Source organism: Bolinopsis microptera, chromosome 4, assembly GCF_026151205.1.
Source record: "Bolinopsis microptera isolate Bmic1 chromosome 4, MBARI_Bmic_1.0, whole genome shotgun sequence".
Classification (NCBI taxonomy): domain Eukaryota; kingdom Metazoa; phylum Ctenophora; class Tentaculata; order Lobata; family Bolinopsidae; genus Bolinopsis; species Bolinopsis microptera.
In genome coordinates, this window is record NC_087075.1 from 7,029,710 (window position 1) to 7,046,307 (window position 16,598).

General features: G+C 34.8%; 3 protein-coding genes across 3 annotated transcripts; 2 read left to right on the forward strand and 1 right to left on the reverse strand.

Moving 5' to 3' along the window:
• Nucleotides 1-1,702: 1,702 nt before the first annotated feature.
• Nucleotides 1,703-3,308, reverse strand: LOC134814496 (uncharacterized). Its single transcript, XM_063822637.1, has 3 exons — nt 3,182-3,308; nt 2,567-2,844; nt 1,703-2,273 (listed from the first exon to the last, which is right to left on the reverse strand). Exons 1-3 carry the CDS (start codon nt 3,279-3,281, stop codon nt 2,136-2,138), a joined length of 516 nt encoding a protein of 171 aa, XP_063678707.1. The 5' UTR covers nt 3,282-3,308; the 3' UTR covers nt 1,703-2,135.
• Nucleotides 3,309-7,268: 3,960 nt separating this feature from the next.
• LOC134814499 (peptidylglycine alpha-amidating monooxygenase-like) lies at nt 7,269-15,385 on the forward strand. The gene is made up of 10 exons (XM_063822641.1): nt 7,269-7,375; nt 7,596-7,742; nt 7,982-8,139; nt 8,300-8,378; nt 8,707-8,846; nt 9,162-9,289; nt 10,640-10,734; nt 12,356-12,426; nt 13,910-14,031; nt 14,395-15,385. The coding sequence occupies exons 1-10, from the start codon at nt 7,306-7,308 to the stop codon at nt 14,501-14,503; spliced, it is 1,119 nt and encodes a 372-aa protein (XP_063678711.1). The 5' UTR covers nt 7,269-7,305; the 3' UTR covers nt 14,504-15,385.
• A 372-nt stretch (nt 15,386-15,757) lies between these two features.
• LOC134813757 (uncharacterized) lies at nt 15,758-16,541 on the forward strand. The gene is made up of 2 exons (XM_063821635.1): nt 15,758-16,080; nt 16,262-16,541. The coding sequence occupies exons 1-2, from the start codon at nt 15,758-15,760 to the stop codon at nt 16,539-16,541; spliced, it is 603 nt and encodes a 200-aa protein (XP_063677705.1).
• Nucleotides 16,542-16,598: the final 57 nt, after the last annotated feature.

The following is a 16,598-nucleotide window of genomic DNA, read 5'->3' on the forward strand; positions in this document are numbered from 1 at the left end:
CTTACTTATGTAATACATACCACAATATCGCAGTGAGGTATCTATTGGTATCACAATGCCTACAACTATAATCACGTGACAAAGGTGATTTGAACTGACCATATTTTAGTAGAAGATTTTATCCGTAAATGGCTAAAAAATGAGGTTAACCTTTAATTTTTTGAATATCTGACCAGTCAAATACATGTTAACCTCAAAAAATTAATCGTTACACTGTGGAAATGTTTTACTACGTATATAATAACATATTAATAAACCAATCCCAGTGTTATATGGTCTAAAGCGAGGTTAACAACCAATTTTTTACTACTTTTAAGCAGTAAGTGTTTACAGGAAGTCTTAGTTAACCTCATTTTCTACAATACAAGGACATTAACTACTGAAAGTGGCTAAAATCATTAAGGGGGTGGCTAGGTCTGATCAAGCAAACGTTGTTAAGTGTATAGAAAGTCCTAACTAACGAACTGCGATACATTCCAGTGAATATTCAAAATTTTGAAAACACTAAATTGCATCTATCTCAAAACACATTTTGTGACTTTCAGTTCCTTAGTTGAGAAAACCAGCCACCCCCTGATATTGAGATTTGGTACAGTGGTTCCTTGGACAAGTATCTAGATATTAGGTGCAGCGATTTTTTTTATTCGACTCGTTTCTCGATTTATGAGGTTAACCAATTAAATTTTCCGAATTTTTGACATGGTTAACCTCATAATGCGAGAACCGAGTCAAATAAAAAAAATCGCTGCACCATATATAAGGATATCTGGCCTTAACTATCTATTAACTACTATTAACTATCCTCTCCAAAAAACTTTGTTCAACGCTAAGTTTCTTAAATATGAAAGATCACTTACGTAAATTATTTAAGAAAATATTATGGTCACTTAAATCACACTTAATCAACAGAAACAGGTTAGTTTGCGGTCGTCCAACTCGCCCTGGGTACTGCAGAGTGTTAATAGCAAATGCAAGTGAGCTATTATAAGATGGACCACGCAAAACATGACCCAACATTCATCGATTTCTGTCCACTCTTGCTGATAATGATTCTACATTACAGCGTTTATAAGTTATCGTTAGAAATAATGTTAGGGTACTAACGATAATTTGTTATAAAAAAATAAAAATTATAATGATAACGCAAATGGAGATAGCCTGTGCGAATGAGGAAAAATTCTCACATCAATAATGATGTGAAAACAAGAAGGTATGAGCAGCTTGGAGCACACTCATTGCACTGAGGGGAATCAGAGGAAGATCAACAGCTCTGTATCCCGGACTGCAAAACATATCCTTCTACCTCTTCCATGACTCCGAACCCACCACTTCGGCGGTATTTGATGCACCTTTTACAAGCAAGAGCTTCTTTGGTCTACTTGCTGTGAGCTGTCTCAGCTACATGGGTCAGGGGTTCCCCCTTTAACCAATTTTTAGATGAGAAGCTTGTCCATATAATCGGAGAATGAAGAATTTCTTATGTAAATATAGAAAAAGAAAGTCTGCCAAAAGGCATAGTAGTAAAAGTTGCACGGAGAGCATCTTATACAATATACATATTTGTCTAAATATATATTATATATGATATATCATATATACTCCTGTCCTAGTCCTGGGATTGTGTATTATGACCTGTTAATAACATCCTGAAATATATCCACACTATATAATATTTCTACTATTTACCACTGATCTACATTCTACAGCTAATATTATGGAAACTTACAATTTTTGTATTGTGTACATATAGCTTGATCATAATTACAGTTCAGCAATTATTGTCAGCTTTTGCTATCATTTACTGTAAATTTTCAGAGCTTTTCTTACTTAAACATTGATTTATTTTTAGACACTATACCTAGTTAAAAAGTTAAGGAACAAGATTTTAAGTTGACAATAACTATTTAAATTAACTAGTTTTCATATGTAATTTTTGTAAAAACTTATTTCAAACATCATAGTAGTTACTAGTTAACATCCTACCAATTGTCATAAGATTGAAGATTTCAAAGTTTTAAAACTTAAAATATACATAAAAATTCTAATTCTTCTTCAAGTTACTAGCACACAGTGAACTCGATATAACGCTAATAGGACAGTAACAGTAAATATATAATAAATGACAAAGTTGAAGTTCAAACTGAATCAGCAGAAATTAACATTATTCTGAGTATAGTGACCCACATAATAATGATAAGTCCCATTATAATTGCTACCACAGCCAAGTGCGCTGCTTTGGACCCGTGTGCATCAGCCAAAGAGAGTAGTCCAGCCTGGAATAAATAAATGTTAGGATTATAAATTCAATATATTATACTATATACTTATGTTTCTTGTTTTATATCATAGCTACAGAAGTACAGTGTGTTTGAGAAAGTTTTGAGGGTATGATCTCCGTGCCGAAGGTGGTTGCTTTATATGTCTATGAAAATTTTTCCAAAATCTGGCCCATAAAATCCTCCCCTCAGTAAGTGCAAATTATTAAGAAAATACAGATATATAAAATAAAAATTTGGATATTAGAATTAGATACTCAGATACTGGCATGAACTAACTGAATCCTTACCTCCTTGTAATAATGGGCCTGCACAGAATGACTAATTGCAAACATTCCCACCACAAAACAGAAGAAAGTGGAGCAAATAGCGAGACAGATGTTGGTTGATGGTTCTGTATATGTCTTAGCCTCTGATTGATCATAATCATACTCTTGCAGGATTATTTTACTGTTATTTGTTCCAGTTCCTGTGGTTGTTACTGAACTTTCGTTGACAAGACCATGCTTTTCCTTTGGGTTGTAAAGAAGAGAAGTATGTTCAGATTCTTCTTCAAACAACGGTGTTCCTGGAAGTAAATGGTAGTGTAACATTGTGCATAAATGAGTAACTGGAGGGCATACAAGTTTTGAAAAGATGATACTTTTATAATGTTAGCTATGTTAGCTTTGTAAAAAGAACAGCCGATTAGACTTAGACACAGTTTACTGTTGTAATTGAGATACCATGTGGGGAGTGACAACCAACTAATCAAGAAATAGCTTTTTAATTCCAATTCTAACTATAATTATAATTAATACCTTGCGCTGAAGCTGATACAACGATGTAGCTAGATATTTAACAGTGGTTGAATTATAATCAAGAAACATAATGCACGGATAATAACTAAAACAGCAATCCTTCACCTTTGTTCCTTGGTATTTTGGGGAGTGGCAGTTCATCATCAGAAGGGTCCTTTTCAAATTCAAAGGAGGAAAGTATCTTGGTCTTGTCTTTAGACGTCATACTGTCTCATACTCATCACTGTCAACTGATTATTATATAATATCCGATACCTACAATTCTCCTCTTTAGGAGAAGTAGAATATTACAGTTAGACACAGAACATGCAGTAGAAACTATATTTCTAACACTGTAACGGATATATACTATACATAGCAATATCTGTAATGCAACCAAGCAAAGCATTTCCCGAGCGAAGCAGGGACAGCAAACCAATACAGATTAGCGATGTGTAACTCAGGAAAGTAATTATAACCGAACATAGTTGAGGAGAGGGCTAATGCTGGACTAGGAGTACGATATAATAGAAGGAAATAAGGCACGGGAAGCCTAAGCCCACTCGGACTCATTATCTGCAATCAAATGATTACCAGAACTTATTAATATATACATACACGTTTGTGTGTGTGTGTGTGTGTGTGTGTGTGTGTGTGGGATCGGTCTAGTTTAAGCAGGCTTTGTACTTGTTGATACAGTAAAAAATATTCATGTTCTGGTAGTAAATATGCTTCTTAATTGGGATTAAATTACTCAGTTAGCAGCGGCTCTTGTTCAAGTTACAGTTCAATAGAAACAGGTGTATAACTATAAAGGTTATGTTTAATGAGTTACCTATGATGTTACCACCTGCTAGTTAATGACATTCTGCTCGCAACTAAGTGGTCATTATACCTAATACGGGCTCAAGATAATACATATTGTACTTACCACCGTGCAATTAGGTTCTACATTGTTGTACTTATTAGCTTGCAATTAGGTTCAGAAGTGTTCATCTAAAATTGTTGTTATGTCCGTTTTATGATATCAGTGTTGTTTGAAATTGAAGCGACTGCAGCAAATCAACGAAAAGATTCAAAAGGTATAGGAAAAGCTAAGTTCTCAGAGAAGTAGGATCAGTGCAGTATGAATGAAAGATGAGGTGTGAGTAAAGTCTCCACCTACTCAACCTTCCAGGGTTGCACTTTATACATTGTTTGTGACTTTTTGCTCTACATTCTAAATGCTTTGCAATTAGTTAAATGATGATGATCTCCCTTTTTGTTTTGCATGATTTTATGGTATTTTATGCTTCTACTTTTGAAATAACCACATAATTTCCCTTAGCCTCGGTTATATGAGAATGACTGAGTCTTCTAAACTATTTCTGTATCATCGAGGACAAGTACATTACCCTCATTTAAACTAAGAGGGGTGTTAAAGCCACTGTGAATCATTAGAGGAGTGGATAATGAAAGTGAAACAAGTTGCCGTTCCCATGGACTTTGGGGTGAAAAACTTGGCTATTTCCAAACATATCAATGTGGCATTGCTTGCGGCTAATGGACGATCTGTCAAAGCAAATTCCCAAATTCTGGCATATAATAGCAGAGTTTTTGAGACTAAGTTCAAGGAAGACGAACTTTGTGAAACAATTGACCTTACAGAGTTTACCAGGCATGTAGTGGACACATTTGTGAAGACACTTTATTCAGGAAAGCTTGATTTTGTGAGTCTTCCTTTCATGAGAGAAATGTGGCAACTTGCCGACAATTTCAATGTAAAGTGGCTTCTCAAGCAATTGGATTCACATCTCATATATTTAATAGAAGAAAGAATGAGCAATAAACCAACTTTTGCAAATATGAAATATATCTTTGAAGAAGCCAACTATTTCAAGACAAACAAAAGACGACACGAGTACATGGCAATGGCCACACACAAGCTCAACAGTTTGTACAACACTAAGACAGTGAAACAAAAATTTTTCAAGCGTTACATATATGCATTTCTAACAATGACACTGTCATTCTTAGTACAAACCAGATTAATCTTCTGGTTGATTTTGCAGGAGAAAACGTAGATCTTTTGTTAAAGTTCGTCCTTAAAAAGGTCAAAAGGGACAAGTATACCTCACTGGACATGGGGTCAAGACACCTCCTGGGAAGTATTGATCTAGCACAGTGTCTGAAATTGGACATGGATAGCTATCTTGATGTCTTCGTCAACAAGGATAAGTACCGGAATTTGACACCTGACCAAGTTAATGAGCTCAGACGACTTGAAGAAAACTCAACCACTAAAGTCTTTCGTGTTAGACCTGATCTTAGAGAAGTTTTCATTAACAAGAAAAGGAGGCTTACTCCATTACCAGTACCTGTGGGTAATTATATTAACACCTTTCCGGCAACCAGCTCTACCCGCACACGAGATTACTGTGAGCGTATCTTCTCAATTTATAATTCAAGGATAGTACGAAAGAGACCAGCTTCAGGCATTAACATAAGAGTTAACGTTCAAAGACCAAGGCTAGATTTGCATTATTACTCAGATAACTCGGATGATTCAGATGATAACGCTTCCTTGCAACTGTTAGAAGATACTGATAAAATACCTAACATTGTTTTCTCCTACCCAGACAAGTTGAAAACATTCCAGACTGCAAATAGGAACTCATCCGGCATCTTCAGGTCCCATTCTTCATACACGCTCCATGATGTTTTGAGATTCTTCATGACGTCTGACTTCTCGTTTAGAAATATGTACATGTTCGTCGAGTATATCTTCATCATAAAGGCTGTGGGCTTTTCAGAGTCCTCCGTGTCTAATGTGGAAATGGTCCAAGTTGTTAACAACATTCTGAATATCAAAGAGCGACATGGCTGGAAAAAAATATCACTGGAATTTGTAAAAGACATCCTGACAAAGTTGATGGCAGGTCCAATGAAGAATTTATTGACGTTGATTTCTGAAAATGACGATCTGATCTCAACACAAAATGCTGTGGAAATTATTTCTTGGAGAGGTGCCAGGTCCACACTCAGAACTCGCAAATACAACGAATATGATACCGTTAGAATGGGGGAGTTAATCATGGGAGGCATAAAGAAATACAAGTTTTTCTGGAAGCATCCTGCTACAGCTACAGGAGACTGTCTTGAACCTGGTCGGTGTGGTTTTGTTCTGTGTGTTGTCCCTATCTCCAAAACCTTCGAAATACGTCTATCAACAAGACCAGAAGACTATTCTGCGGACATCCATTGCCATCCTGAGCTGCTGAACTCTGATGACATGCATTTTGTGCTCAGGCGGGATTTCAGCACAAAAGGAAAATCTGTGATGGATTCAGCAAGAAGTTATACGCGTCATGTCACCTGGCAGAGAAGACCAATATTTTGTAAGAATCATGTGGTGTGGTGTAATGAAAGCATACCTGATAATGCTTATATTGCGTTCATTGTGTACTACAGCTTTGGGTCTAACTGAAGCAAGGTCAGCAATTTTATGGTATACTGCAAAACCAAACACTGTTTATTAAAATACTGTTTGGTTTAAAATAAACACTTAGCAGTCTACAAATTAGCATGAAATGTTTTTTTAAAGCTGGGCTGATTGAGATTACTATTGAAAAATTTTCCTAAACTGAGGAAAGAGTTAAATATTGTATTTTTCTGTGTTCATCTAACCATGTATCTTTATGCTTTTTAGGTTTTTATCCAATATGTCGTATTTTAATTTCTGGGCAGATTGAGATTACTATTGACGAATTCTCCCAAGCTGAGAAAGTCAAATATTGTATTTTTCTATGTTTATCTTAACCATTTATCTCTATGCTTTTTAGGTTTTTATCCAATATGTCGTATTTTAATTTTTGGTTGCAATAGTACAATCATTTTGAATATTTTTAGTACCGCAGTTGATGTGGTGTTTTGAACTGTTAATTGGTATCCGATTACGTTATGCGAATAATTGTATGATTATATTGTATAAAAATGCATACAAAATTCGAATTAATTGTTAAAGCTGATTTTCAATATTACAGAATGATTCTTTATGACTTTTTTTTCTTCTAATGTTTATAAAAAATTATACCTTGTTTCATTTGCATTGATTCATTCTCCTGGAGGATAGGAAATTTCTTTGTATTATATGTTACATTCCTGACTCAATATTATTGTATTAGTTTAAAAATCAAAGTATATAATATATAATAATTATTCTTAATATAGATGAGATAGACCTGCAAGCAAGAAGACGGACAATAAATACAATGTGGCTCGTATTCCTGGTGTTGTTACAGTATGCACTTTGTGAAAATGTCATGGAGCTCAGAATGCCAGGTATTAATTAAATTACATTACAAATTAATTAATTAAATTACATTACAAATTAATTAATTAAATTACATTTAAATACTACATATTAATCATCATTCTTTGGATGTTTGGAATCATGCTTAAAAATTCGACAACTTTTACAACGTTTATTAATTTTAACAGTATCACACCATATTAATTAATTAATTAATTAATTAATTAACCACCTAACTCCACACCCTAGGAGTTACCATCCCCCACAACGACACCTACTACCACATGCAGACAGAGCTAACCAGTACTATCTACATCACTGGTTACAGACCCGAGGCTCATTCGGGAGTGGTTCATCACATGCTACTTTATGGGTGCCGGAGTGTTAAAGCCAGAGGTTAGTTAACTCACTGTGTGTTACTATGCACACCAAATTGTGAGCAGTGTGTACTGTGTAGTAGATGTAGAACTTTACATAACATCTAATTATGTTGGAGCGAGTAAAACCTAGTTAGTCGTATCTACAGTGAGATAGGGCTCAGTTCCAACATTTTATTTTACGTTTATACAACCCCGTGCTTGTTCAGATACTAAAGTTATACATAGTACTATTAAACTATCAACTATATTATTCAGATACTAAAGTTTGGATCGGAGGAGCGGCCTGTGAGGAGGAACCTAAGATCCTGTGGTCGTGGGCTGTAGATGCTCCTGAGTTTGACATGCCTGCTAATGTGTCTATGGAAGTAGGAAATACTGACATCAAATACCTCGTCATGGAACTTCATTACAAGGTAAGTAGTTTGTAATCTTAATTGTTGTAAGGCATCAGAAATTATCAAGATCTTTCCGCAACCTCAACTGTGCGTTTTAACCGTTAAAATGTCACTTCAACTCTATCTTATTCAAATATTATGATCTTCGTGCTTGTTGCGTTATGTGTTTACTTTGTAGCTGGCTCAGCCTGAAGATTACAAAGACACATCTGGGGTCGACATTCTGTACAGCACAGATAAAACTAAATACCAAGCTGGTAAGCAAACATTAATATAAGTTAACATACTTAAACCTCACTAAACTAATAGTTTGTATTTATAAAAAGTTGGAAAAAGTCAAACATTTCGGTCCCGGTTTAAGTCCCGGACATGGCACTTTTTCCAGTTCCGGTCCCGGCCAAAATAGCGGACTGGTCGATGTTTACAAGCTGCTATATTAGCATTCTCTTGGATGAGTAAGATAACATGTTAATAAGATGATATTATTATACAATAAAGTTATATAACATAAGTTAAATAACTTATATAAGCTATATAACATAAGTTAAATAAGTATCACTTGACCAATATCTGTGTATCTCGCAGGAATATACCTGTTCATGGCGGAGGACGGATCATTTCCCCCCAAGAAGAAGGACATACACCTGGACCTGTCCTGTAACTACACCTCCCCTGAGATGAACGTGTTCGCGTACCGGACCCACGCTCATAACTACGCTAAGCTTGTGAGTTTTGGGGAAATTTTTGTGAATCTGACATTTGATAGGTGATCCCTATTCTCTAGAGTCGACCAGCGCGCTGCAGCGCCCGATGAAATCCCTTGGTATGTGGATTTATGTGAACGTGGAAGTTGAGTATATGATTGAGTCGATAACTGAAGAATTCATCTGAGAGCCGATGAAAGTTTGGCTGTAAAACAATCTACATATTAATATTTTATATCAACATATTAATTCTTATCTGATATTTGATAATTCCCCAGATCTTATCTTATATCTGATAATACCCCAGATCTTATCTAATACCTGAAAATACCCCAGATCTCCGGGTACATGGTACACAACTCCACGTGGTCAGTCATTGGGTCACGTGACCCCCGCAAAGCTGAGATGTTTGTCAGGATGGAAAGTGTACTCGCCGTTAAACCGGGGGATAAGTTGTACGCTAGGTGAGATTATAATTGTAATCTTCATTGTGGTAACTTTAGTAACTTTAGTAACTTTAGTAACTTTAGTAACTTTAGTAACTTTAGTAACTTTAGTAACTTTAGTAACTTTAATAACTTTAGTAACTTTAGTAACTGAATAACTTTAGTAACTTTAGTAACTTTAGTAACTTTAGTAACTGAATAACTTTATTAACTTTAGTAGCCTAGTTAAAGTTGTCAATTTTAATCGTAGAGGAACGTGCGTATTTTATCTGTTTCGTAAGAGAATTGGACACATGCATGGTAACTCTTTATTTGGATCAAGGTATCGCAACAAACCATTTCATCATTATTATAATTTATAGGTCACCATTCTATAATTTCTATTTAGATATTCAATTAGATAACTGAAAGCATACATGGTAAGTTATAGAACTCCTGACCAAACGATTGCCGACGGAGTTCTATAAATTGCTTATGACTTTATGATACAGCACAAGACAACAGTCTTGGGAACATTTTCCTACCAAGATTTTTTAATTTAAAAAAAATTTCAAACTTGACTAAACCCTTGCTGTTCTCTCAAACTATAAGAATGTGAATTGTGAATCTAATTTTGCTTGAGCATCCAGCGCTTGAGCATGAAATCCAGCCCTTCTCGCTGGCTAATATATGTCACGTTATCTATCAAGTGACTGTACCTCGTGACTGCGGCACTCGGTTACCACGTGCCCGACAAACTGGTGCCATACCTTAAGATAGACAATTGGCTTATATATTACGTTTGTTTGTTTATAGAACGCGTCCCCAATCTCGTATCCAATTCAATTCGAGTAAATACGAGTGATTGTGACACCAGAAATTATGGTACCTATAAATTGGCTTATATGCTCACGTAATTATCATGACATTTGCCACACCTCTTACTGGTTTTGTTCGAGAAAATACTGAATAGCAAGAGACACATTCAAGAACTTACGATTCTAGAACCCACGATGTCGGTTGCGCAACGCATGGTTCAAATTGTGCAATGTCCTGTAGACTTAACGAGTTTATATATCTGACATACCGTGGGTAGATTAATATCACGTGACACACTGATGATGTCAGGAGGCCAGATGATGACGTCACCCGGCTAGATAATGACGTCACCCGGCTAGATAATGACGTCACCCGGCTAGATAATGACGTCACCTGGCTAGATAATGACGTCACCCGGCTAGATAATGACGTCGCCCGCCTAGATTATGACGTCACCCGGCTAGATAATGACGTCACCTGGCTAGATAATGACGTCACCCGGCTAGGTAATGACGTCACCTGGCTAGATAATGACGTCACCCGGCTAGATAATGACTTATTTTTATTCAGGTGTGAGTACGACACGACAAGAGCCAACAAGACGATAGTTATCGGGAACACACATCTAGATGAGATGTGTAATCTTTACCTCATGTACTACATCGGTAAGTGTATGTGATATATTGTGTGCAATTGTGTGAAACTGTGCTATATTGTGTGCAATTGTGTGAAACTATTTTCACAACTTCAAATAGATACATTTATTGAGTATCATTTAATTGGATGGAAATGTTTTATTAGCCAGGTGTAGCCAGGTGTAGCCATGTGAAACCAGTTCACACTTCACACCTTCGCTCAATAAGATGTAGATTGTACAATTTATTTCACTTCTAGATGAAAAGCTCTAATATACGTGAAAGTGTGTTGTCATGTTGAATATTATACACTGCACACTACTACACTTCACATCTTTTGATGTTTTCTCTCAATATTCATTTGAAGGAGATGTTGAGGCATCCTCAGATCTCAGCAGACGTCATCCAATTAACTAATTACAACTAATTAGTAATTACACGCCTCAACAGTCACGTATTAAGCGTTCTACATTCTCTTTACACGGTATTACAGCAGCCATTTCAAATTACTTAAAACTCATTTGGTGTTATTCTCCTTTGTATTAATGCTTTTCATACAAGTTACAACAAAGTCTTAAGTCTTCATGTTATGTATCCTGGGTTTGAACAGAATATTACCCGCTTAAAATATTTCCATCACGATACATGATACTCAATAAATGTAGTAGATTTGTAGTGTTGTAATTAGTTTAAAAGTACACGCTACATTGACTTCTTTATTTAATGTAGCAGCCTTAGGAAAATTGACATTTGGAATATAGTCTTGTGTCAGCGAATACCATTCGATGATGCAATATCTGGGGTGTATGAAATACATTTAAATCTAAAAAATATCACTATATAATATACAATAATGTACGGGTACCAATTCTTTCGTGTGAACTATACATTACACTATATATACACTATACATTACATTATACATTACACTATACATTACACTATACATTACACTATACATTGCACTATACATTACACTATACACACTAGTGAACTACACTCTATATTATATACGTATGTTGTACAATTTATCGCATAACACACCATACACTGGTTAATCATTACTGCACTTGTCCCTTTTTCTACTCGCTCTTAATCACAATTCTCCACGGTAAGGCTCGCTTAATTCTGCAGTACATTGAACACACAGCACAGTAGCGATGTTTGGCATTGTGTTCAACTTCTATTGTGTTTTGGTGTATTGTTACACCTCATGAAATGTGTGTGTGTGTGTCTTTGACTATATAATTGTCCTTTTCTCGTGACTGTCCCATGACCCATGTCCCATTGAATACATTGTTATTCCCCGTCATTATACAAGATGTTCTAATGTACATAAGGTACAGGGTATAATTCAGGTTACAACAATATACTCTCTAGTGTCTTTAGCATGTATTGTACTGTAGATCACAATAAAATGGGATCTACTTTAACACGTGACTTACACTTGACACGTGACAAGTGACTTGGCACGTGTCTTGACACGTGACTTAAAGAGATAGTTCTCTCTATCAGAGTCTCAGCTGGAACTAAACATGACTCACATTAATACAACACTCTCTGTACCTTCTCCAGTTGAATGTCTAAATGTTTTCTTCGACAATAAACCATCAAAATTTTAAAAGTAGCTGACAATTTAAAATGTTTTCAGATAGCGAGAAGATAAACTCAGTGGAGAGTATGTGTACAAACAAGCAACAGTTCACAATCCCTCAGGAAAAGGTAACATTATGAATTATTAATATAATTAATAATATTAAAAAATGATTATGGATTGGTTTACTAAATGAGACATGAGTTGTTTATAATGAGACATTGCTTAATAGAGCTGAGCCTTGAGAGCATGATAACGATTTCAATCGGGGAGGCGATGTTTAGAAGCTCTGCTTCCAAATGTTGTGAATGGTTTCCACCATTTAGAACATTTGGAAGTTCTAAAGCTTCTAGAAGCTTGTGAATGGTTTCCATCATTTAGAACATTTGGAAGTTCTACTGCAGCTTCTGGAAGCTTTATTTCCATACAGTACATATATATATAATTATGTATAATACGATTTATCGGTGTTTAATTACGACTTCAATGACTACTTATATCATTACAGGATTTTGGTGCATATTACCAGTTACCACTGATCCCAGAATTAAAATTTTGTAATTTTGAACATCCCTGAATTGTGTAAGATTATGTCTAGTGAGCATGATCACGAAAGATTCCAAGCAAATTGACGTCTTACAGATGTTTCCAGAACCTTATACATCTATATTTAAATACCAAGTTTTGAAAATGGCATAACCTTGAGCTGTGTCTCAATCACCAGATCCAATCATTTCAATGAAGTATTTTTATGATTATGAAATTTCCCGGCACTCTTTTTAACCCTCAAACCTCCTCTTCTTAAGATCCAATGTTATGTCACAATGCTATTTAACAATGGTAAAATGTAAGAAACTGCCTGTCCCCCAATCTCAATACACAATACACATTCCACAGGCACATTACAGCTTTATCTCAGCTACATACTCTTTCACAGTTTATTACTTAGCTTTCTAGCAGTATACTATTTTGTTTTCTATATCCTTTCAGACTTTAACTTAAGTCTAGCTATACATTACTTTATCATATTTTATTGAACTAAGGTGTAGTATTGCCAGATTCAATTTGTAACGGAGTTGTATATTAACAGGAAACGATGTAACAAAGTCGATATATTTTAATGTTGTCATGGGGTGGCAAGTCCCCACTCCCCGTACATCGTGGTCCGGTAGTTTTATTGCGTCCTAATATTGACAGGAATATTTATTTTTCAATTCGCCCCGCTCCCCCCCCCCCCCCCCCCCGGCAGCGTCATCTATAATCGACACAACTATTTATCGATAAATTGCTGCATAAAGTTTGAATTTATTTATTTATTTATTTATTTATTTATTTATTTATTTATTTATTTATTTATTTATTTATTTATTTATTTATTTATTTATTTATTTATTTATTTATTTATTTATTTATTTATTTATTTATTTATTTATTTATTTATTTATTTATTTATTTATTTATTTATTTATTTATTTATTTATTTATTTATTTATTTATTTATTTATTTATTTATTTGTTTATTTGTTTATTTATTTGTTTATTTATTTGTTTATTTATTTATTTATTTATCTATTTATTTATTTATTTATTTATTTATTTATTTATTTACAGGCACCCTGGTACAAGTACTACCTCTCTAACGGACACACCATGGTATTCCTGCTTGTCTGCGTTCTTGTCATTCTTGTGTGCTGTCCACTCGCCTACTGCTGCAAGTCTTACTTCTGTCCCAGGTAACTTATGGTGTTTTATATGATGTTTTGTGGCGTGCAATGAATGTAAAAATGAACATATATTGACGTTTTAAGTAAAATTTTATTGTAAATAGTCTGCACGGAAGGGGATATTGGATTTGTTGTTTTGAAAATGAAATGAATAATGCTACAGCTAATGAAAAATCAATTTATAATGATTACTTGACTTGATTAATCCTACGTTTCTGACACGATAACCTATGTATATTGTATATTGTAGCCTAATGAGCTGTTATTTGACGTGTTATTGGTCTAGAGTTAACTAATTATTAAACTTGTTAAATATTTATTATTTAATTATTTAACAATCCATTTAACTGATCAACTTTACAACTTATTCAGAAGGTCGTACTACAAGCGACCAAATGATGGTTTTGAGAAACTCTTCACTCCAGATGAGGACGACGAGGAAGATGAAATTTTATACAAATCCTACAAACACTCCTACTAGACTGTGTGACTAGTTAGCTAGTTGATAAGTTGATTTGATAATTACTCTGATAAGTGGTTAATTGCTCGGATAATTACACAGATAAGTGGTTAATTGCTCGAAGAAAAACTACTCTAATGAAATGTACTGGCAACCAACCACCTGGTTAGTGGTTAGCCTTGTGAGTACTTTACAGTTTACAGTGAGTACTACACAGAGCCTCGTGATTACAGTTTACAGAGTGTTGTTGGTGTCAGCTGATAACACTCGCGAGTGTCAGAGCACTGTAAAAGAAGAGTGTCAGAGCATCTTGTATCTTTTAATTTTATATTTTACTTATATTAAATACAGTTTTCATCAAGTCTTTTACTCTTTTATCTTCTTAAGAGTAGTGATAGTTCTTAAGAGTAGAGGCGGAACATTGTTAATATCAGCAATCATATTTTAAAATTATAAAAACTTATTATATTAACATATGTTTATACTTATAGGGTTAAAATAATGATGAAATGGTCTGTTATTGTCCCAAACCGTAGAGTTATGCTTAGAAACTTAATCCTTTTTTAAAAAGAATCTACCTTACTTATCCTGTTTTGCATACCCTGGTCTGTTTAAGTTGCTCAGCAATTAAACAAAATATATTCTTAAGTTTTATCATATGTATATACTTACACATAGCGCAATTGAGCTTTAGTTGTGAGTTATTTTATTTTGAAAAATTACTCAGGTAATATAGCTGTCTTGAAAATAGATATATAAATTAGTATTATAATTGGAAGCTGTGATTATCGCTTCACCGTGTTGTTTGTTGGAAATTAGTAATATAAATTTATGAAATAACATTGACAATATCTATTTAGAATTATTTATTTATCTAATGTCTTTCTGTGCTGTAGTTCGAACGATTTTTTAAACTTTATTTATCTCAGGTTTCATTGATAAGACTAAATATTTTTTGTGTTTTAACTTGTTTGCAGGTCAAATTATTATTACATTCGCTGTAATCATTACAAAAAGAAAATGTATCTGTGTATCTGTAATATTTTTGAGTTGTATTTGTGACTGAATTCTTTTTAAAAATTTTGCACCAATTTTGTGTCTGACTATTCCGGTATTTTCAGTTTTCAAATTCCTGATTCATTAGAAATATCTTGAAGAGTTAACGCCAGTATTGACTGCAAATTTTACATATTTGCCCAAGAATCAATAAAATTTAATAATCTATAGTGAAAATTAATAACCTTGCTAATAACAATTTCTTCATTTTAGGTAGATATGATCAGGCCCCTTCTACTCATCGTTCTCCTCCTCACATTCATCACCAAATCCTCAACAGAACTAACCTCTACTTCAAAAACGAAAGTTACGACCAAACCCGAGCCCCCAGCTCCAAAACCTGACCCCTCTGCTCCAGACATGAAACCAAAACCCAACCCCGCTGCTCCAACGACGAACGTGAAATCCAAACCGGAGACTCCAGCCCCTGCTCCTCCCACTGAAAAGGAAGGAGATGACCACGATTTACCACGTGACCATGTTCAAGAAGAGAACCCTCATGCTGAACAGACCAAAAATAAGCCAGTGGCTAAACCTGGAAGGTCGCTAAAGATCACCTCAAAAGTAACTCAGGTAAAGCATGAAGACAAACTAATACCCACACATAAGAAAAAAAGCTTAACACAAACAGATATTAAAAGCAGAGTTAAGGTAAAGAAAAACATTCGGTATCAGATTGTAGCCCCACCCAAGGGTTCTGTTACTAAGTCTCCTGTAAACAAGGCTACATATCTACACATTGGACGAGACAAACACGGGCGTAGACATACCAATGGACATAACAATGGACATAACATTGGACATAAACATGATAAGGAAAGGAAACGGATACAAAGTAAAATGTATAAAAAACACGTGGGAAAAACAGAAAGGAAACACAGACGAAAAGGAATGTTGCGGAGTAAAGAGGAATACTTACGACGACTCGAACAGAGACGACAACAGCGACGTGAATATCTTAAAAGATTTCGTGAAAGACGTCAGCGTCGTCTTAAATACCTAGGTCGACTGAAACGAAAACGAGTTGAAGGACAACGACAACAACTTGCGCGTCAAGAAA

What these genes read in the sequence shown, in the direction of transcription:
- LOC134814496 (XM_063822637.1), bottom strand. Translation starts at nt 3,281, where the DNA reads ATGACGTCTAAAGACAAGACCAAGATACTTTCCTCCTTTGAATTTGAA. An exon ending in CAAAATACCAAGGAACAAAG is followed by an intron (nt 2,845 to 3,181) that starts GTGAAGGATTGC and finishes ATTTACTTCCAG; the next exon opens with GAACACCGTTGTTTGAAGAA. An exon ending in AGGCCCATTATTACAAGGAG is followed by an intron (nt 2,274 to 2,566) that starts GTAAGGATTCAG and finishes TATTTATTCCAG; the next exon opens with GCTGGACTACTCTCTTTGGC.
- LOC134814499 (XM_063822641.1), top strand. Translation starts at nt 7,306, where the DNA reads ATGTGGCTCGTATTCCTGGTGTTGTTACAGTATGCACTTTGTGAAAAT. An exon ending in CCGGAGTGTTAAAGCCAGAG is followed by an intron (nt 7,743 to 7,981) that starts GTTAGTTAACTC and finishes TATATTATTCAG; the next exon opens with ATACTAAAGTTTGGATCGGA. An exon ending in AAGTCTTACTTCTGTCCCAG is followed by an intron (nt 14,032 to 14,394) that starts GTAACTTATGGT and finishes CAACTTATTCAG; the next exon opens with AAGGTCGTACTACAAGCGAC.
- LOC134813757 (XM_063821635.1), top strand. Translation starts at nt 15,758, where the DNA reads ATGATCAGGCCCCTTCTACTCATCGTTCTCCTCCTCACATTCATCACC. An exon ending in CCAGTGGCTAAACCTGGAAG is followed by an intron (nt 16,081 to 16,261) that starts GTCGCTAAAGAT and finishes CCTGTAAACAAG; the next exon opens with GCTACATATCTACACATTGG.